The 22,918-nt window shown below is 47.3% G+C and overlaps 1 protein-coding gene across 1 annotated transcript in view; it reads right to left on the minus strand.

Moving 5' to 3' along the window:
* Positions 1-4,670: 4,670 nt before the first annotated feature.
* KAT6B (lysine acetyltransferase 6B) overlaps positions 4,671-22,918 on the minus strand; it is a 117,503-nt gene continuing 99,255 nt past the window's right edge. The window contains exons 12-16 of the mRNA XM_056849131.1: positions 19,205-19,436; positions 14,583-14,742; positions 11,839-12,153; positions 9,336-9,630; positions 4,671-7,168 (exon numbers count right to left, since the gene is read on the minus strand). Of these exons, the coding sequence (XP_056705109.1) occupies positions 4,671-7,168; positions 9,336-9,630; positions 11,839-12,153; positions 14,583-14,742; positions 19,205-19,436 (3,500 nt within the window). The remainder of the gene's footprint in view (positions 7,169-9,335; positions 9,631-11,838; positions 12,154-14,582; positions 14,743-19,204; positions 19,437-22,918) is intronic.

A 22,918-nucleotide genomic window follows, 5' to 3' on the forward strand; every position in this document is an offset into this window, starting at 1 on the left:
GAGCATCTCCCGCAAAAGATGGCTGATGCAGGATGGTTGGGACTCATTACACTAGTTCAGGGAAGGGAGGCTGGCTCCTATTTCAGGAAACAAGCACCTGCGTTGCTTTTCTCCATTTGGGAGCCATGGCTTGGGGCAACTGGAGGTCTGTGCAAAACCCAAAATAACAAAGGGAGGGGGATAAGCCACTAACAACAGCCCTGGGCTTATTAAACCAGAACCGAAAAATACCGAAAAAAGGTGTTTTTTTTTTCACTTTTTCGGTATTTTTCGGGTTTGGGTTTAATAAACCCAGACATTTTCAAAAAATCCAAAAAGCCAAATATAATGGATTTGACTTTTTTTTGAAAAAGTCAACATTTTTATTAACCCCGAACCCAAAAAATACGCAGCACAGAGTTGAACGCTGGGCTCCACGGAGCCAGAGTTCAGTTCTGCGCTGTTGGGGTGTTCAGATCGCCGCTGCTTGCCAGCTTTGACCTCCATGTGGAGTTCGGAGCTGGCAGGCAGTGGGGATCTGACTCAGGTAAGTAAGGGGGGTAGGGGGTAGGGGGAAATGGTGGCATGGCCAAAGTGCCCCCAAAATAATGCTGAAAAAAATTGGCATTATTCAGGATCTTTTTTGGCTGCCATCTTTTTTATACTGGTAAACCCCCCCACACACACCAATACCAAAAAGGTTTTTTTTGGGGGGGTTTGGTTCGGCTTTAGCTAAATGCACACACCCCTAGGCCTGACTTAGCCCCAGGCTAGCCTGATCTTGTCAGACCTCAGAAGCTAAGCAGGGTCGGCCCTGGTTAGAATTTTGATGCGCGACCTCCAAGCAACACCAGGGCCATAATGTGGAGGCAGGCAATGGCAAACCACCTCCAAACATCTCCCGCCTTGAAAACCCAACGGAGTCCCCATAAGTCAGCTATTACTTGACAGCACAAAAGAAACCCACATTTGTCTGGGGGGAGGGCACTGAGGGCTCACATCTTTGACAATCTGCGCCAGTGGGCAGCCTTGTTTCAGGGGCCTTAGCTAGGAGTCCTCTCCTCGCTCTTTACCACTCCCTGCTTGGGGCTGCCAGGAGGAAATTCAACAATGTGTCTTAACCTCCAGAGAAATGTGTGCTATTAATGGGAACCCTTCCCAGAACGCCATTCCATCATCTTGGGGCTGGTAGGAACAGGCACTGTGTCACTGTCTCTGCTGAGGGGGGACAGTGGTTGTGGGAAGCAACAGTGACACTAACCAAGCTGTCCAAGTAGAAGGAGACAGAGTCGGGTCCCTTATTTGTGGTGGGGGGAGGATCTGCAACCCCACCCTTGCTTCCAAGGCCCCTAATGGTCCTAGAGTCATAGCTAAGTTAGATGATTACATCAGACTAACTTGGAACCTATTGGGTGCCTCAACCAAGTAAGGGTTATGGGTCCAGGAAAAGGTTATCCCACTACAATGGCCATGTGGGTATTTTAGGGAACAATGGGGAGGGGTGGGGCAGCACCAGAAGGTGAAACATGTGGACAGTGGACCCTTGGGCTGGAACCAAATGAGATTTCTCACTGAAGAGGCCGGTACCTTCACACGCCTTTTTTTCAAAGAAGCTTTCACCTTGGAGATCTTTTCCCAAGGCAGTTTTCTCTCCAGGACTTACAGTCACAGCTTCAATGTGTATCTACTTCACAATCCAAGTAAACCAGTAGGTGGGACACCACAGGGACAAGGTACCTCCATCCCATGCCCCTGCCAACTCCTCCTGGGTACGAGTTAGCCCTTATCCAAAAGTACATCCACCAGGTTCCCAGTCAGTCTTGTTCCCATTGTCTGTTTTATGTTTTTGAATGGAAAGCCTCCCCCCAAAAAAATTGAAAGGGTTTTTACTTTTTAAAATGGCCAAATCTGTCGATATTTAAATCCAGATATTGGGGCCAAGGACAAAGAAAGATCTTTCCACAAACCTGAAACAAGTCCCCAGTTTGCAGAAAATTCTGAAATATTACGTGTGTGTGTGTGTGTGTGTGTGTGTGAATATAGGTGTGTACATGCACACACTGTGAGGTTAACCCCCCCCCCCAATAATAGAAGCAGCATCTGTAGCTTTAAGAAACAAATGCCCTTAACGGCTGTTGCTAAGCAATCACAACAGCCTTGGTTTCTGTCAGCAAAAGGCAGCAGGAGGGGCAGGACCCTTTCAAGTACTGTTTTAGGCTTTGAGGGAGGACTCACTGGGGACAGGCCCAATAGTAACCTCCAGGCCACCCCACCTGCATGACCCACCCAGGTCCAACTGCTTGCTTCTGTTCAACAGCAGCCACCCTATGAAAGCCATTGTAGTGTAATGGTTAGTTTCAGACTAGAATGTCGGGGCATCTGCTGAAGCTGAAGGGTGAGAGATTCAAAACACACAAAAGGAAGTATTTCTTGACACATAGTTAAATTGTAGAACTCCCTGCCCCAGGATATGGTGATGGCCGCCAGCTTGGAAGGCTTGAAGAAGGGACTGGACATGTTCATGGAGGAGAGGGCTATCCATGGCTACTGGTCAAAACGAATACTAGTCATGATGCATGCCTAATCTCTCCAGGATCAGAGGAGCATGCCTGTTATATTAGGTGCTGTGGAACACAGGCAGGACATTGCTGCTGTAGTCATCTTGTTTGTGGGCTTCCTAGAAGCACCTGGTTGGCCACTGTGTGAACAGACTGCTGGACTTGATGGGCCTTGGTCTGATCCAGCAGGGCTTCTTCTTAACTATTCTGATTTATTCCAGATTTCAAAACTCTGACTTTCCCCAGAGCATTACCGTAGTAGGCATGGCAGGTAGGACTCTAAGAGACAGGAGGTCTCCATGAGCAAAGGTGCTTCTTGTCTTCACTCCTTTGCAGGCCCGGCCTAGGACTGGTTATCCAGCCAAGCGCCAGAAGTGATTGCTTGGGGCAGCACAACGAGGCTGCTGGTGCCCTAAAGGGGCTTGGCGCACTCCCAACCACCGAGGGCACAAGAGGTGAGCAGCATCACCTCCCGGGGCTGGCACCACGGCTGGCCAGCTGGGTCCAAACCAAGTTCCTGCAGCTTACCTGGGGGGGGAGCAGGAGGGATGGTTGTTCTCCTCTTCCTTCGGGCAACAAAAACACCTGGACCAGCCCATCCCAGGCTCTGGCCTTAAACCGCAAGAGACAGGGGGGCTGCCGGTCATCATTCCACAGGCACGTCAGATGAGGACAAGACGCCAGAGGCTAAAAATGGCTCATCATAATTTATTTTTATGTTAAAATGTACAGCTTGTCTCGTGTGTGTGTGTGTTTTTTTTTTAAGTGACTGACTAAAAAGGTAACAGATAAATACAAGAGCGTCACTGGGTCTATTTTTATACATGAATCAAGCCACCTTGCGGCCCTTTACAGTCACTCTGTACAGGTACAAAGGCTACAAAAAAAGGAAGCCATATAAACAGACACAAATACCTTCTGCTTTTTTTTTACATGCGCTCTGTCAAGCTTCAGTTGAGCTATTCACACACTACTGCTCTATTTATTTCTCTTAAAAAATAACTCCAATATTTTATAAAGATAGAAAAATCTACAGATGGAATGAAAATGTAAAGTTAGAGGCATTTCCATAAAATAGCAACTTTACACCAAATTCACTTTTTTTTTCTTTTTTTTAAAGTCCTACCAAGTATTTGGACGTATATGAAAATGTTTCAAAACCTTGATAAACACAGATATGCTTCAGTTGATCAATCGGGGTCTGTATCAAAAACGAGACAGAAAGGGGCCTTTTCCCCCTCCTCTGGAAAAACAAAATCTGTGCCCAGAAACCGAAAGAGGAGTTGGAGAGCACAGCCCTCCAGGACGTTCTCCGGCCCTGGCTCCAAGGTAAAAGAGATGGGAATTGCACAAGAGCACAGCAGCAATGGAGATTCCTGGTGGACTGTATCCCAAAATCTTTGAACTAATTGGAATCTGAATAGCTTTAACAGCGTCTCTCTTTCTCTCCTTTTTTTACAAGATTTTTTTAAATATAATTAACAAAAATATATTTTTTAAAAAACCCCTAAATTGGGGTAACCTAATCAAGGCAACAACAAAAAAACCCCAACCCTCCCCAAAATTAAGAAATGGCTTACTGTTAAGCACAACACTCGTACAGTACTACGAAACGCACTGTCACTAACAAAGACATTAGCGGCATGCGAAAAGTGTCACCTTGAGGAACGAAACAGACTATGAAGGCAATGCCAAAAAGCATTTACAGGGCGGAGGGGGAAGGGGAGGAAAGGGTAGGACAGGAGGGAAGCTCACGGGTCCGGCACAACATCAGATATACCCCAAAACGAGGATCCACATTTCGAATGGGAGCAGGCACATAAAAAATGGCTGTCGACCATCAACTCGTTTTGCGTCTTTGAAGAACAATGAAGAAGCTCTGCCTCTCCGCAGAACTTGTTTTTTATATATATATATATGTATATATATAAAAAATTGCAAACAAAACAAAAATTAAAAAATAATGAGAACACATTTATATAAGGCTTTCTGCTGCATACAGTTTTTTTTATGGTGCCAACAAATGTTTTTGCATTCACACCAGTTGCTGGTTTTGAAATCATTCTCTCTGCGTTTTTGTGCAAGGCAAATCCCAGCACACTAGTTTGGTACGTCCCCCCTACCCCCTATCGTCTACCTACGCATGTAAGAGCCATTCAGGGACTGTTTGGACATGCCAGTGTTCATGTAGCCATGATGTGCAGGAGGGGTGTACATCATGTTGCTGTGGGGGTTAGTCTGCATTGACTGCTGTGCATATGGCTGGCTTCCCATCATCCCCATCTGCATCTGCATCGGGTACTGGGCCGTTTGATTCATGTACCCGTGATTCGCATGGTAGCCACCGTTCATCATGGGCTGGGACATACTATACCCATTCATCGCATTCAGGGTGTTCATGTTCATGTTCACAGAGTTGACATTGTACGCGGGGGCCGGCATTAAGTTCACACTCATGTTCATGCCCCGCTGCATGGTTAAGGTGCGCGCCGGCCCCTGCATGGCCACCGTCTGTGAGGCCCGCCCGTAAATCTGCGGCTGATGGGCTGCCGCAGCCGGTGCCAGAGACGACGACTTAGTCCTCCCCGAAACGTGGCCTTTCCCGGGCATCTGAGTCTGCAGCCTCTGGGCGTGGGAGAGGCTGATATTGGAAGCGGCCATGTTGCGCTGCAAAAGGGGCGGTGGCAAGTTCATGGGAGGAGGGGTGAGGTTCGGGGGTGGCGTCATGGTGGCCTGGACTTGGGTGCCGCCTGGAACCGAATGAGGGGGCTGCGAGAGCTGAACGAGTCCTGTGCTGCTAAGAGGGGCAGACAAAGAGGCACTGTTTGCATAGGAAGTGACAGCTGCTGAGTGGCTGTAAGGCAACGAATGGTCCATCAGCGTGTTGGTCAGCTGCTGCAGCTTGGCGAGGCTGAAGGTGGCGGACGGCTGAGGGTAATGCCCGGCCGTGAACTCGCTCTGCCCCATCCTCTCGTACAAGCCAATGCTGCTGCTGCTGTTGTTGTTGTTGGCAGCCTCCGGGATTTCGCTCAGCTGCATAGGCGGGGTGAAATTGGCAGCCATGCTGCACTGCGGGAGCTGCTGGCTGCCGCTGGGGGGCCTTTCCACCACACAGCCCTGGGGGGACTTCACGTTGCAAGGGGGCGGGGAGCTGATGCTGGCCGTCTGCATCATGCCGCAGCTCCCGTTCATGGTGGACATCTGCTGGGTCACCGCGCAGCTGCTCTGCGTCATGTTACTGGATGTGAGATTGCTGTACGAGCAGCTGTTCTGCGAGGAGCTGTTCCCACAGATGCCGTTGCCCATGGTCGAGTCGTAGCTGCTCGGGTTCTCATAGTTCTCCGTCGTGCTCTCGATGCTGCCCAGGTCGCTGAACCCGCTATCCACTACCTGCTGCGAATGGTCAGAAACCGAGGGGACGTCCATCATGGGACTGGTCTCCATGTTTTGTAAAGAGGGCACGGAGATGGCGCTCTGACCCGGGCTTATCTGAGCGTAGCTGTTTTCCAGGGGAGGCACGCTTGGGCTATTAACAGAACGGACTGACTGGCTGGGGTGAGAATGGACGGACGAGACGGGGCTGCTGTGGTCGGACTGCTGGCAGTCGTCCAGGGCGATCATCTGGGGGCTTTGGTCAGTATTGCTGTAAGTCTGCAGGCTGCGACAAGCCTCTTGCGTCTCCGCACAGTCCTGGAACACGTCTTCTGGTTCCGTTGCTTCTTGTGTCAAGGACTTGACGGCCTGCGCTGTCTCAGAGTCGATCTCCAGGGTTTCCGAGCTTTCCTCCTTGAATGCAGAATCCGGCTCCTCGCTGTCCTTTTGGGGGTGGCCCTTGGTGTTTTCATCGCCTGACTCGGGTGCAGGCTCCATAAGAGCAGGAAGCGCTTTAGGGCCACCCTCACACTCCGCGGCAAGGTCCACCCCACAGGCCATCATGTTCTCCTGGTCTGAACTGCCGCTCTGTTCACTTGAGTCTAAAAAAGACTCCCTGTTCTCAATGACTTCTTTGAGAACTTCTCCTGGCGCTGCTTCCTTTTCCGCCTCTATCGGACCCATGTGGCTCTCGTCTTCATCATCAGCATCGTGATCCTCGTTGCGAGATTGGGCTTCCTCCTCCTCTTCCTCCTCCTCCTGTTCTTCCAGTTGCTCCGGTTCATCTTTCTCCAGGTCCGTTTCTTCTTCTTGGTCTTTATCTTGACTCTTTGCATTTTCTGCCTCTTCTACTATGTTGTTGTCTTCCACTTCCTCTACTTTTGTTACCTCATTTTCTGTTGTTTCCATGGCTGCCTGGGGTGGCTCCACACACTCCGATGCTAGCTCTCTTGCTTCATCTTCAGGTGGCAGAACGGTTTCAGGATCTTTAATCTCATCCATAATGACAGGAGCATGAGGAGAGGGGTTCTTCTCGGCCATGTCTTTCGATTCGTCTCCCATCACCTGATAGTCAGGCTCCATAGGAGTTTCGGGCGGAGTGTACAAATTAAGCTTAAAGCCGCTTTTTCTCTCCTTGTTTTGCCGCCACTTGGACGGGCATCGTTTCACTCCTTTGGGCCATCCTTGTTTACATATTACTGGTTCGGGATTGTCTTTACTATCTTCTTCCACGATGACTGCATGTTCTTCTGCATTAACTGTAGGCAGGGAGAAAATGAGGAGAGGGCAAGAACAGAGAACACGTCAGTAAAAGTGAGCCATCCAGATAAGGTACAGAAAAGCTTACTGAAGAAAGCGAGAACTATTGTCAAAGGCTTTCACGGTCAGAGTTCATTGGTTCTTGTAGGTTATCCGGGCTGTGTGACCGTGGTCTTGATATTTTCTTTCCTGACGTTTCGCCAGCAGCTGTGGCAGGCATCTTCAGAGGAGTAACACTGAAGGACAGTGTCTCTCAGTGTCAAGTGTGTAGGAAGAGTAATATATAGTCAGAAAGGGGTGGGTTTGAGCTGAATCATTGTCCTGCAAAAAGTATCAAAGGTAATGTGCTAATCATTGTCCTGTAAGTATCAAGATAATGAGCTAATGAGGGTGTGGTATGATAATATGGAACCACTGTATCCTGAAGTGATCTGTTAATGTGTGAAATCCAAAGCTAATCTGCATGGCTATTGTGGAGTCAAACCTACACCTTTCTGACTATATATTACTCTTCCTACATACTTGACACTGAGAGACACTGTCCTTCAGTATTACTCCTCTGAAGATGCCTGCCACAGCTGCTGGCGAAACGTCAGGAAAGAAAATACCAAGACCACGGTCACACAGCCCGGATAACCTACAAGAACCAAAGTGTGAACTAATTCAGGGGTTCTTCTTCTAGCCATCTTTATGATGACAGCTTGTGTGTCCTACTTTAATTGACACTGGCATTTCTCCTATTCTATTTTTTAAAAAAAATTGATATAAAGGGGATACAGAAAAAAAGGGAAGGGGAAAAGGGAAATAAAGAGTATCCACAGTAGATTTGAAAAGACTTAAAAGAAGATGAGAAACAAATCAGACAGATTACTATGCCATGCTATTCATCATTACTTTGCAGCCAAAATAAATGCCCGGCTTGAAAAGAAAAGTTTTAGCATTATTATTCCTAGAAACCAGATACTAATCCTCTTATCAAAAAACGTTTTACATCTATACCATCAAAATAATTTCCCAAATATGAAGTTGGCTAAGGTATCGCGATGGTTAGTTAACATTTCTCCCATTCTAGACTGTTCATGCAAACTCACCCCTGCCCAACTAGAGCAAGTCAAATACAACTTACACAACTTTCTGATTAGATGACCCTAGTGGTCCCAACTCTATGATACTACCGTATGATTCTATGCGTGGGACTGAGCTCTCTCCAATTATTCTTTTAACAACAGTTTAAGAAAGTTGTAATACTTAATAGGAAAGAATAAAAAGGGAACAGTTACAAAAATAGACCACCACGTAAAAAATGTAAATGCTGGAAGTAACACTTATACAAAAAGACATCTTCCTATTCTAGATAACAATTTTAGTTACAAAAGGAAGCTGCACAACAGCGATTTCCATTAATGGAAATAAAAACTGGGCACAACTTCACTCGTTTTACCACTGAATGTACATTTCTAAAGATGCATTCTGGGGGGAAGCCAGGAGATCTTTTCAAATGTGTGATCGATGAGATGCATTTCTGACACATAAATCTGGCCAGCTGGCCTCTGGGTGTTTTGCTTAAATGCATGTTAGGCAGGCGTGTCAGAATATTCCAAGATGCAAAGATGAAGAGAGCATCCTGACATGTGTCTTCAGCAAGAACGGCCAGGAAAGCAAAGTAATGCACCGGGTGCAACTTGAAGGGCTGTCATACACGTGATGGGGGGGGGGGGTTGTTCTCTGTTTCCCTAGAAGGTCGGACCAAAACCAACGTGTTGAGATTAGATCAAAAGAGTTTCCGGCTAAACATTAGGAACAACTTTCTAACAGAGCGGTTCCTCAGTGGAACAGGCTTCCTTGGGACGTGGTGAGCACTCCTTCCCTGGAGGTTTTTAAGCAGAGGCTAGATGGCCATCTGTCAGCAATGCTGATTCTATGACCTGAGGCAGATCATGAGAGGGAGGGCATTTTGGCCATCTTCTGGGCATGGAGTAGGGGGTGACTGGGGGTGTGGGGGAGGGAGGTAGTTGTAAATTTCCTGCATTGTGCTGGGCGTTGGACTAGATGACCCTGGTGTTCCTTTCCAACTCTATGATCCTATAAGAACCTGCATCGCTACAATCGACATAAAAACAAATCCGCGCAAAGTACATTACGAGACGAATCCCAGCTCCCACTCACCTCTGCACTGAACCTCGTTTGGGTAACCATGATTGTCTCTTTCCTGCTCCTCTTCCTCGTTCTCCTCTGTCTCGCCAGGCTGGCGCTGGAAGGCTTTTTCGAACCCCAGCTTTAAGTCATCCTCTTCCCCCTCCATCTCACACGTGGGCTCCAGCTGCGGCATTGGCCGCTCCTCTTCCGAGTTATCAAAGAGTTCGTGCAGCACTTCGGTGGTTTCCGAAATCGTCTCTGTCGTAACGCTGCTGTTAATCCTTCTGCGCTTGCGGCCCCTTTTCTTCTTCAACATGAACGGTCTCTAAAAAAAAAACGTTTAAGGGTGAAAGTAAAGCAGAAGGGTAAATGTGCTTTTTAGGTAAACCCGCTCAGTCTTATGATGTACTTTCATGGCCATACAGCTTGCTCGACGTTCCAGATATTATTATGTGTTTATTTAAAACATTTATTCGCTGCCTTTTTCCCTGATGGAGCTTAAGGGGGTTTACAATATAGATAAAATGCATAAAAATGTCAAAACCAAATTTTTAAATCACAATTCAGGACTGCTAGTAAGCTTATTTCCCCCCTTTTAACATACAAATCCAATGCCTCTATGACTGACATAATGCCTTTTTTACTAAGCGATAGGGACCCCAAGGCTACATTGTCAGTGGCAAGATTTGTTTCAGTCCTTATATCCCTCCAACACTAGATATATGCTGCTCAAGATCAATTGATCAAGGAGCTTCTAAGGGATAAAAGAAAAGGCTAGTAAGCTTAGCCAAACAAAATGGTCCTAAATAGAACCGTTTTCAATTGCCTCCTAAAAACTGAAAGGCATCTGGAATAGAAGTTTCCAAACAACAATGAAAAGAGGGGCGCTTCGTCGTCGCTCCGGTTTCCACTGCAAGCCGTGGGGGTCCACTGCCAAACCGCAGCCCATGAAAATCAGAAACAACATTTTAAAATACAGACACAGATGGGCAGGAAAGAAGTTGCTGGGGAGAAAATGAAAATTTTGCCACCCACGATATTTTGTGCTCCCGAAATCACACTTATGGGCAAAATGAGGGCAACTGTCACTGCCCGGTTACTGATCTTATGTTACAAGGAGGTGGTTATTTAGTTTGGGCTGGCTCCTGACACACTTTCCTCTGGTGAAAGAAGAAGAAGAGTTGGTTTTTATATGCCAACTTTCTCTACCACTTAAGAGAGACTCAAACCGGCTTACAATCGCCTTCCCTTCCCCTCCCCACAACAGACACCCTGTGAGGTAGGTGGGGCTGAGAGAGCTGTGAATAGCCCAAGGTCACCCAGCTGGCTTTGTGTGTAGGAGTGGGGAAACACATCCAGTTCATCAGATTAGCCTCCGCCACTCATGTGATGGGGAATCAAACCCAGTTCTCTAGATCAGAGTCCACCGCTCCAAACCACCGCTCTTAACCACTACACCACTCTGGAGAGCCCCTTTTGACCACTAAATAAGGCTACGCCATGAGATCCAAGTGAGGAGGGGAATCAGCCAGGATCCAGCAGAAAAGCCAGTAGGATCTAACCCTTTGCATTGACAAGAGTGTTACGGTGGAAGAATGTGTATAGCCCAAGTGAGCAGAACGACCTCTTGGGTTCTGATTTCTGCAATCCTGATTTTATTACTTTGATTACCGGATGTCTCATCCTGTTGACCGTGTTGACTCACACTGCGTATTTCACCTTGTGCCTCAGTGAGAAAGGGGGACTATACGTAACTTAAATAAAATACGAAAGGGCAACACTGCGAGCCTGATGGGTCTTCTGCAGAAGTAAACCAACAGAATAAAGGAACGACCGATACATGTCAGTTAGCACCCCTTGTAGCCAGCAGAGGGCTCCGTTTTGACACTAGTGGTAGCCACTCAATGGGAATAACAACAGTTATGAAATACAGGAAGAGCAGCTGGCCCTTAAAATAAAAGGGAGACGTTTGTAGGCTCAGCAAACACCGTCCCTGACAGCAGTTTTACAGGTTGCCTAAAGACTATCACTGTGTTACACAGTTAAGGGGAGGGGCTGTGGCTCAGTGGTAGAGCATCTTCTTGGCATATGGAAGGTCCCAGGTTCAATCCCCGGCGGCATCTCCAGTTAAAGGGACTAGGCAAGTAGGTGATGTGAAAGACCTCTGCCTGAGACCCTGGAGAGCTGCTGCCGGTCTGAGTAGACAATACTGACTTCGATGGACCTAGGGTCTGATTCAGGAGAAGGCAGCTTCATTTGTGCATCACTTGGGGAGGGGCTATGGTTCAGTTTGTAGAGCATCTGCATGGCATACAGAAGGCCCCAGGTTCAATCCCTGGCAGCATCTCCAGTTAAAGGGACTAGGCAGGTAAGTGATGTGAAAGACATCTACCTGAGACCCTGGAGAACCACTACTGGTCTGAGTAGACAATACTGACTTTGATGGACCGAGGGTCTGATTCAGTATAAGGCAGCTTCATGTGTGTTCATGTGTACACTGAAGCCTGAACATGTTTTTAAGCCCACCACTGACCTTTCTCTTTACAGCCAGCAACTGCGGTTTCGACAGCCTGAGAGGGGAACTTGGGTGACGCCCGTCTCCATCCTTGTCCTCCTCTTCCTCCTCCTCCTCCTCGCCCTCCTCTTCCTCCTTCTCCTCTTCCCCACTGCTCTCTTTCGGTGGGTCTGGGGGCTGCCCTCGCTCGGCCAATACCGCATTCTCTAGAGGCCGCAGGTACTTGTTCTTTGACTGTGCTTTGGCTGGCGGCTGCCTGCTGTTGGCTCTCGCAGACAGCGCCTCCTGTTCCTCCTTCTCCCAGCAGCTCGCCTGCTCCATCAGCCGCTCTGCCTGAGAACCAAAGAGGTTAAAATGATGGTTCACTGAAACAGTCCTCGGCCATTCTTTAAGCTCAGGGAGAAAGAAAGAACCACGATAAGTCAGGGCCGATTGCTGGGAATAATTTTGGAAAAGATAGTTAAGAATCGTAGAAACTTGGAATCATAGAATCATAGAGTTGAAAGGGTCATCTAGCCCAACCCACTGCACAATGCAGGAAATTCACAACTACCTCCCCCACACACACCCAGTGACCTCTACCCCATGCCTAGAAGATGGCCAAGATGCCCTCCCTGTTCTGCCTAAGGTCACAGAATCAGCTTTGCTGACAGGTGGCCATCTAGCCTCTGCTTAAAAACCTCCAGGAAAGGAGAGCTCGCCACCTCCCGAGGAAGCCTGTTCCACTGAGGAACCGCTCTGACTGTTAGAAAAATTTTCCTAATGTCTAGACGGAAACTCTTTTGATTTAATTTCAACCCCTTGGTTCGGGCCAACCTTCTGGGGCAACAGAAAACAACTCGGCACCCACCTCTCTATGACAGCCCTTCAAGTACTTGAAGATGGTTATCATATCCCCTCTCAGTCTTCTCCTCTTCAGGCTAAACATACCCAGCTCCTTCAACCTTTCCTCATAGGACTTGGTCTCCAGACCCCCTACCATCTTTGTTGCCCTCCTCTGGACATGTTCCAGCTTGTCTACATCTTTCTTAAATATGATTACAGCAGCGAGACTAGGACTGTCAACAACTTGGAAACAAGAAGAAATTCCAGAATTGCAAAAAATGGCAAGATAAAATGGCAGAATACGAAGTGATGGCGAAATTATCCATTCTGGTGAAAGGCAGAACGATGGAAGAGTTTCACAAGAAATGGGAGCTTTATTTTGAGTATGTAAAGTAGAAATCATAATTCAGTAAAGAAGGGTGGAGGTATACTAATAAGTAAATAATAGTAATACAACAGATTGATAGTGTATATGAAATAATCTAGTTTAGAGCAGCAGATGAAGAATAAAATTAAAGCACAGAATGGGTAATATGAATTGTATTAAGTATTGCATCGACAGACAGCTTGAAGAGCAGTGGAAATATCATAAAGGACTTAGATAGATTATTAATTAAATAAATTAAACAAATATTCAGTATGATATGAACGTTTAACTCAAAATGTACTCCCTGGAAGATTGATTATACTGTATGCATGTGTATGATTGAGTATGTCACGTGTGTTTTTCTTCTTTGAAAATCTTTAATAAGAATATTAAAAAAAAAAACACAAGGCAGGGCCGATTAGCATTGAAGGATGCCCTGGCAGGTCCATCTCAGTGGCTCTTCTGTCAGGGCAGGGATAACAAACCAAAGAAGATTGCATTTCATGGGGTATTTAACACTATTAATGATGCAGCAAATTGATTCGAGTTCTCCTGCTCTACATTACGTGCCCTCTGACATGGATCCCTTTGAACGGCTTCATATAGACAAAGGGTCAACGGACACCCAGAGCCTTTGAGGGCTGGCCCAGAGTTCACACTAGCAGTGTTTTAGGAAGCAATGAAAACCAAAAATGTCACCCTGTATCTTCCAAACTTTTCATTCCCTAGACGCACTCGGGATTCTCAACACGCAGGACAACCCATTCCGCCAGCCATCTGAACCCAAAAGACAGAGGCTACCAAAGCATTTATGAACCGGGTTTGATTCCTCTTTCCTTCACATGAAGCCAGCTGGGTGACCCTGGCTAGTCACAGTTCTCTCCGAACTCTCTCAGCCTCACCTGCCTCACAAGGTGTCTGTTGTGGGGAGGGGAAGGGAAGCCGGTTTGATTCTCCTTAAAAAGGCAGAGAAAATTAACGTATAAAAACCAACCCTTCTTCTATACCACTGTGCATAGTACTATATCGTCTCTTGTAGAAGTATGCTCCTACTACACAATTCCTACATGGTTTAACGTCATGTGCATATACTTTGTTTCAGTTCTGTTTCAGATTTCTGCAAATCCAAACCCTGCTTCTTTGTTTTGCTGTAACAGACTAACCTGAGTAGAAGAGTTGATTTTTATACCCCGATTTTCTTTACCTTTGAGGAGTCTCAAGGACGCTTACAATCTCCTTCCCTTCTCCTTCCCACAACAGGCACCTTGTGAGGTAGGTGGGGCTGAGAGAGTTCAGAGACAATTGTGACTGGCCCAAGGTCACCCAGCTGGCTTCATGTGGAGGAGCGGGGAAACCAACCTGGTTCACCAGATCAGAGTCCACTGCTCTTAACCACTACACCACGCTGACTACCCCTCCGAAATTTATCTCTGGAAATTGCCACTTAAGTGTGTCCAGAGATCTCAGCAGGGCCTCGCCCAGGAATTGATTTTCAATGCAAGGGCTGACTCCTGGAGAAAAGGTTGCTTCTGAGCTTGTGCAGGGTGCCTCGTTTTACATCTACTATTACCTCTTTCTCAGCTTCCCTCTCTTCCTCAGAGGCTGCAGCATTAGGAACTAAGACAGGAGTCCACCTCAAGCTTTCTGGATCCACTTCGTTGACGCGTGGGCTGGTTTTCAGTTTCTCCATATGACTTGAAATCAGTTTCTCCCTTCTAATTAGTACAAATCTGCAATTTAAACACATGCGGCATTAGGAGGAAAATACTAAAGACGGGGGGGGGGGGATATATCAAACATAAAACCCTACGGGTCATCCGAAAGAAGTGCATCCGTTCCAGGGCAGAAACTATATGGCATTTTTTGCAAACCCATCACCCCTATTCCTGCAGTGGTCCTTTTTGGCTGCAGGCAGCAGACTTGCAAAGAGCCAGGGGCCATGACATAATTAACCTGGGAAGACGCAATAGGTAAAGATCACCAATTAAAATTAGGGAACAGTATTTAGGTCATACCCTGCCAGAAAATATTTTTGTTAGTCTTTAAGGTGCTACTGGACTCTTGCTCTTTTCTACTAGGTCACCACCATCACAGTGTGTGCGAAAGCACGATGAAACAGTAAAGCTAAAAGCTGTTAGGTAGTGCAAACGTGTCCACCTCTTTCTATATCTATATGTTCATCACTGAAAACACCAATAGAGAGGGTTTAAAAAGGAGAGAAAATATGTACATTTTCCTTGTCTCTTGGGAGGCATGAGGGCTTTCTGGATCAGCAGGCAGGAACAAACTTGGAGATCGGAAGGAACTGCAACAGCCACCAGCTAGCCAAGCAGAAACCCCTTGTTCCAAAGCAAAGGCGTCAAAGAGGTGTTGGGAGAGCCCATGGCTCCTGAACCGACAAAACCACCAGCCAGCTCAACCATTTGACAGGTTTGTGGCCGTTATAATGACTGCTCTCTGCCTCTTAATTTTCACCAAAACCTTGTTGAGTGGTGTAGTGGTTAAGAGTGGTGGTTTGGAGTGGTAGACTCTGTTCTGGAGAACCGGGTTTGATTCCCCACTCCTCCACATGAGCTGCGGAGGCTGATCTGGTGAACCGGGTTTGTTTCCCCACTCCTCCATGTGAAGCCAGCTGGGTGACCTTGGGCCAGTCACAGCTCTTAGAAGTCTCTCAGCCCCACCTACCTCACAGGGTGTCTGTTGTGGGGAAGAGAAGGTGATTGTAAGCCGATTTGATTCTTCCTTAAGTGGGAGAGAAAGTCGGCATATAAAACCCAGCTCTTCTTCTTCCTCTTCCCTAAAGCTACAAACTCTTCAAAGCATCTAGGAGTCTCTTTGGAAGGAAATCTTGTGAAAAATCTAGATTCTGCCTCTACAACAAACAATGCCTCTAAGTACAGGATCGACCTAGTGGAAAAAAAGATTGTTCTGTCTGTTTCACAGCCTGCTGTGAAATTTAGGATGCATTTTAGACATTCTGCATCAGTCAGCAATTGGTTCCTTTTTGCCCAGAGAAGAAGACATGGTGACATGATGCTCTCTTCGCAGATCTGCTTTGCCTTGCATCCAGGCCATGGGCAGAATGTTCTCCTGCTTGATAAAAAGGCCTCTAATGTTCAAAATACAGAGAAATATTTATGAGCCAAATGAATCGCCAAATTCCAAGAAACGGATGCTGCTCCTGAATTTGGCCTCCACCCGTGTCCCCTGTGCGAAGATGCCCTCGCTGTCTGTGTACCTTAGGTCTCTAGGCTGACAGCTTTATCGGTAGCAACAATAATTCTGAGAGACTCCAAGATATGCAATCCTATCCCCAGGCAACGTGCAGAAGTCCACCACTGCAGTAAGAGTTACATTTCCAACAGAAGACTGACTGCTGGGTTATACTTCTGTGCTATGTTTGCTCATATCAAATCTCCTACAATACTCAACAGTTGGGAGTGAAAGCTGGCTAAGGAGACAGATCCCCAGGCCAAAAACCCTTGTTCCCTGAAATTTTGCTAGGGTCACTGGATCCGACTTCTGGACCAAGTAGCCAAACTTTATGTTTTGAGAAAGCTTTCCTTCAAAAGAATAACACTTCACACAAATATATCAAAAGCTCTGCCCCAAAATACAGGGCCTTGCGAGGAAAAGGGAATGTGCTCTTCGCCTTGTTATTTATGAACTTTATGTACATGTAGAACTTAATTTTATTAATGTGCTTTGGAAGAGAAGCAGATCGTGAAATCTGTTTAGTACAAATATTCTTGGATCCTTTGAAAGGGAGAATGTGGTTTAAAGGTGAGGGGAATAATGTGCTTTAGTCTGTACCTGTCCTTTTGGGTTGATGTAGGAAAAGCCTTTTGTTCTCAGTCTTCTGCTATTTTCCAGAAAGGTTTCTCAGTTAAAGTGGTCTCTGCTAAACCAGATTCAGACAGAAAGTAAAGTTCTCTGAGACAGAACCCAAGCCGTCACCACACCCTGGGGCAGGGAGTTCCACAATTTATCTGTGCGTTGTGTGAAGAAATACTTCCTTTTACCTGTTTTAATACTCCCGCAGAATAAGATCGGCTGGCTTTCTTTGGGCTTGTGATTGAAGGAAAGGAAAATCTATGCCAGTGGGCAGGTTAACAAGTGGGCCACTGTTCTGGAGATCCATGCTGAGAAAAAGGAGCAGAAAACCTCCTCTTGGGTGGAGCAGATTCTTCCCAGCAGAAGGGGCAAGGCTGGACTTCTTTGGACTTGAGCATCATGCCAGGAAGAGATAACCCACTCCCTCTCCTCTCACTCCATGCAGAAGCTCACCTGCCCTCATGATGCTTTTTCTGGCCAGATTAAAAAAAGGAGCCATCACCCCTGTACACTGGGACACCAGTTCTGCCACTTCTTGCCTGGTCCTCAGGGTGTTGCAGAGGGACGAGTCCTCTTCACAATACTCCCTTTCTTGACCATGTCACTTTTTAAGCCTTAGGAACCGTAGAGTTGGAAGGAACCACCAGGGTCATCTAGTCCAACCCCCTGCACAATGCAGGAAATTCACACCTACCTCCCCCCCCACACACACACTCCCAGTGACCCCTACTCTATGTTCAGAAGATGGGGGGGAACCTTCCAGGATCCCTGGCCAATCTGGCCTGGGGGAAAACTCCTTCCTGACCCCAAAGTGGCGATCGCCATTTCCCTGGGCATGTAAGAAAGGGCCATGAGAGCCAAGCACTGACGCAACCCTTCCTGCCCTCCCTCTCATGATCTGCCTAGGTTCACAGGGAGGGGCTGTGGCTCAGTGGCACAGTATCTGCTTGGCATGCAGAAGGTCCCAGGTTCAATCCCCAGCATCTCCAGTTAAAGGGACTGGACAATTAGGTGATGTGAAAGACCTCTGCCTGAGACCCTGGAGAGCTGCTGCCGGTCTGGGAAGACAGTAGTCTTTGGTGGACCAAGGGTCCGCCAAAGGCAGCATCATGTGTTCATGTGCGATCACAGAATCAGCCTTGCTGATAGATGGCCATCTAGCCTCTGCTTGAAAACCTCCAGGGAAGGAGAGCTCACCACCTCCTGAGGAAGCCTGTTCCACTGAGGAACCACTCTAACTGATGGAAAATTCTTCCTAAGGTTTAGCCGAAAACTCTTCCTTACAGAAGGAATGTTATAGCTTGTTCAGGGCTGAGGAGGAGCTGGGTGGCATGCTCTGGCCTAGACTCACCACCCAACCTTCCCTCAGGCAGTTGCCTGGGGAGGTGAAGCAGGCAAAGGAAAATCTGCATCATCTGCTCTCCTTTTCTCTGGATTTGCTTCCCCACTCCTACACATGAAGCTAGCTGGGCGACCTTGGGCTAGTCACACCCTCTCAGCCCCACCCACCTCACAGGGTGCCTGTTGTGGGGAGGGGAAGGGAAGGTGATTGTAAGTCGGTCTGAGTCTCCCTTAAGTGGTAGAGAAAGTCGGCACATAAAAACCAGCTCTTCTTCTTCTCTCTTACTGCATGGCAAGGCAGTAGTGGTGGTGAGGAAGAAGACAGAAAATGGCTCTGAAGGAAATCCATTGAAACCTTGCTTTTCCACTTAGAAGTAGGGGAGGAGGAGGAGGAGGAGGAGGAAGAGGAAGAAGAGTTGGTTTTTATATGCCAACTTTCTCTCCCACTTAAGGAAGAATCAAACGGGCTTACAATCACCTTCCCCTCCCCACAACAGACACCCTGGGAGATAGGTGAGGCCGAGAGAGCTCAAACAGAGCTGTAACTTGCCCAAGGTCACCCAGCTGGCTTCGTGTATAGGAGTGGGGAAACAAATCCAGTTCACCAGATTAGCCTCCGCCGCTCATGTGCAGGAGTGGGGAATCAAACCCGGTTCTCCAGATCACAGTCCAACGCTCCAAACCCCCGCTCTTAACCACTACACCATGCTGGCTCTCAAGCCAATGTCAAGACAGAGAACAAAGCCTTTCTCCTTCTGGATTCCCTAGCTTATTCCTGCCTGTGCAGTTCCAGGAGGAGGAGCTTTTCCCAGTCCAGAATACCCTCATGCTTACACAGGGAGAATTACAAGGGTGAAAAGCAGCCTCCATCTTTGGGTGGAGGTTTCCTACACAAAGGAGGTGGGGTGTGGAGGTGGGAGGGACTAGGAAAATGCATATGACCACAGAAGTGGGTGAAAGGGGGGCACACATTCCCGAGGCTAGCGAGTCTGTTCAAACAATGCAGCATGTACTGACTTTTCTTCTCTCCTGTCCATCATACTGTGCTGCTGGAGGGTGGTGGCAATGTCGTGGGGGCACATGCCCGTGGCCCGGCTCATCCCCTTGATGCTGAACTGCTTCTCATGGTGGCAGTAAAGGTACTCCAGCACCACGCTTTTCCAGTAGGCCAAGTAGGACACGCGACCCAGGTCGGACAGTGGCTTTTCGGGAGATCCCGCTTGCCCCTCTCTTCTGGAAAGTAAGTAACCTGGCCGGGGGGGGGGGGGGGAAGCAAAGAAAAAAAAATCACAAAATACGTAAGCAATGTAAGTCATCCGCTGCCGTTCTGGCCCGTTCTTTAAGGCAACAGTACAGGACAATGCCAGGATGAAATATTCATTCGACAGAGCGGTAAGTCCGGGTTTCAAATCACAGAAACGCCGCAGAAAGTTGAGAAACATTTCCTCAAGCTGCCTAGAACAGAGACGAGTACTCAGGAGTACGACCTCGAACATTTTTAAGAATTTTAGCGAGACCGCTTGGCACGCTGTTGCTACGCTGCAGGCCTCTTTTTGTTTTCGCTGGACGAAAGCCTGGGAACTCACACGCAGGCCCTCTCGAAAGGGACCCGCGCCAACGTCAAGTCAGTATTATTTAAGACATTCCACCGCTCTCTGGCTTGTACGCTCCTTGTAATGAAATGTAGCAAGCAAAGCCAGAGGGTTTGAACGCGGCCATCATGGCAGCTCTGAAAAAGGAGGCCTTCAAATTATTTAGCTTTAAAGTGCGATTGCGCACGGCAGCAGTAGCCTGGCTGTGTTCTAAATGCATCCCCCAAAATACTCATCGGGCTTCTCCGGCTGCAAAAGGTGCGTGTTCACCATAAAATAAAAAGATATCAACCCTTGTGAGTGACCAAACCGAGAAGGACTTTGAGGGGCAGAGGGTTCGGCCCGGAGTGTCACTTTCAATTTTAGCCAAATGCTGAGCTTCGCAACATTATCCCACACAATCAAGCCTTGGTCAAATTTAATTGATACTCTCAAGCCTTCCAAATGTCTCACGGGGTTACATTTTACTTAAAACTTCCCCACAAACAGACTTGATCTTTCAGAAGGTTCTAAATGCAATTTGACAATAATCTGCAAATTATGTGGGAAGATCTTAAAGAAGCCTTAAAGCACGAACATCAGGGTTTACGCTTACGAAGAAAGAGGGCACTTTTCGGCAGACTTCTTTTCCAAGCTACTGTCCAGTTTTTCTTCCTATTGAATAAACACTTTCAAATAAGAACATAAGAAAGGCTCTGCTGGATCAGACCAAGGTCCATCAAGTCCACCAGTCTGTTCACACAGCGGCCAACCAGGTGCCTCTAGGAAGCCCACAGACAAGACGGCTGCGGCAGCACCATCCTGCCTGTGTTCCACAGCACCTCATATAATTATATATAATTATAATAAGAAAAGCCCTGCTGGATCAGACCAAGGCCCATCGAGTCCACCAGTCTGTTCACACAGTGGCCAACCAGGTGCCTCTAGGAAGCCCCACAAACAAGGCGACTGCAGCAAATTAAAGCCTATTTAGAAAATTAAGTTCCATTTTGATGCTGTGACAGGCATCCCAGGAGAGGGCCTTCTGGTCATGGCTGCAAAACTCTGGATCCCTTCTGGACAAAACTCTGTCCCCTTCTGTTGCCACCTTCTACTGGTAGGTGAAGAAGACACTTCTGTGTAGCCTGGAATTCCCGCAAGTGATCCTTCCCTCCTGTCCCATGTTTTAATTGTTGCTCTTATTTTTTTTGTATGTATATCTTAGGGGTGCCAGCTAAGTTGGGAAATCACTGGAGATTTGAGGGTGGAGCCTAGGGAGGGTAGTGGGAGGGGCCTCCACAAAGTATAATGCCATAGAGTCTACCCTCTAAAGCGGCAATCCTAATTTTAGCTTGTTTTTAAATCATTTTAATTATGTGCTTTTGTTCGGCTTGAAGGCTTTTCAGGCATGTTTGTATTATGGACGTTTTAATCTTTTGGCTGCCCTGGCAGCCCTGACGAGGGCAGAAAGGGGACGTATAAACAATTTTGTGCCCTAAATAAATAAATAAATAAGCAGGAGAACATTCAAACAGGAAGATGTTTTAAGCAAACTACCTAACTTCAAGCCCTTCCAATTTCCAAGATGCACACCACATTATAAACAAATGGGCAACCCTTCAAAGAAAGATGGAGAAGGACAAGGAATGCAAACAGGTGTTCTTCAAAGTCTCTCTTCAGGTGTCAATAAAAGCTTACAAATAATTACAAATTCTGGCATGACATGTTCTCCATCTTAGATTCTCCGGCCTCTAATAATGTCACCAATTCTTCCACTAGAACCTCTTTCTGTATTTCCATTCGAGAGCACGTCCCGGCCACCACAGCATGCAAGGCAAAGTTTGGTTAAATAAACCGACCTTAACTGCAGCAGAAATACCCCTTTCAACCCCCCAGAAAAACACACTAAGTAAGTTTATAAGGGCTAGTGATTTTTAAAATGGGAGTGAAGCATGGCTTACATATAGCCCACCCGGCAACCTCGTGACAGAGGGGAGAATCGAACCGGGGACTTCCCAATTGGCAGCTCACTAGGTTTCGGCAATACAGAAGGAACATTACAGGTTGTTACTATAGGAAACCGCAAACCCCCCCCAAAAAGGGGGGGGGAGATGCCGGGTGACAGCTTTATTGTTTTGTAAAGCCCCTACACCAGGGGTGTCGAACTCATTTGTTACATGGGCTAAATATGGCATAAATGGCACTTGGTCAGCCGGGCCACGTGTACCATAAAATCTATTGCCAGGTACTGGAGATACAAACTTTATAGAAGACACAGGCAAAGCCAATTCATTATATTATTTTGCACATTATTTTTTACTTAAAATACAAACATGCTTAACACAACAACGCTCTTACAGTATCTTTTTTAACTGAACAGTCCTTGACACCTCAAGACTGGGGAGGGGATGGAGGCTGCCTCGGGGGGGCTCTCAAGGGGTCGGATCTGGCCTCCGGGCCTTGTGTTTGACACCCCTGCCCTACACCTTTCTCTGTACAAGTTTTATTAGGGGGATCAGAGTTCTTTTGTGCTGACCCTCTGCACAGCAATTGAGTTATACGGGGCATCTCCCCCCCCCCGTCTTTTTTTTAATTTGCTGGCATGTTGCTAGGTCAGCCCTGTTTTTATTTTGCTGTAGGAAACAGCCCCCTATGCGTGCAAACCACAGCTACATTGCGTGTTTGTCCTGGCCCAGGTTCTTGACTTCTCGAGACACAACAGAACTTAGAGATATTAAGCAGCTGCCAGAAAGCACCCTCAAAGGCCAATACGGTTTGGCAACGTATATAAAGAGAGAAAAATAAGAGACTGCATTTAAATGTATACCATAACGGCAAATCAGTGGTTTTCAAAATTAGCTCTGGGGAGCCCCAGGGGTGCCCCAAAAGTTTTGGCAGCGAGGAGACCTGAAATACAGCTTTGCCCTCTGCCGTCATTCCTCCCCTTTCATCCGCAGTTTCCAGGAAGGGTTGGGTGACCTCCAGGGCATATGGCAAGACCCAACAAACCTAGCCCGTTGCCCACATGAACTCTGTGCCCTGGAATATACCCCAGAACCCACTGCCAGGCGCAAGGGTCCTGCGGCAGAACAAAGAAAATCTGGAAGCTGCTGCTGCAAAAAAAGAATATAGAAACAGTTCCAAAACAGCTCACAGGTCA

The sequence above is a fragment of the Euleptes europaea genome, chromosome 4, assembly GCF_029931775.1.
Source record: "Euleptes europaea isolate rEulEur1 chromosome 4, rEulEur1.hap1, whole genome shotgun sequence".
Classification (NCBI taxonomy): domain Eukaryota; kingdom Metazoa; phylum Chordata; class Lepidosauria; order Squamata; family Sphaerodactylidae; genus Euleptes; species Euleptes europaea.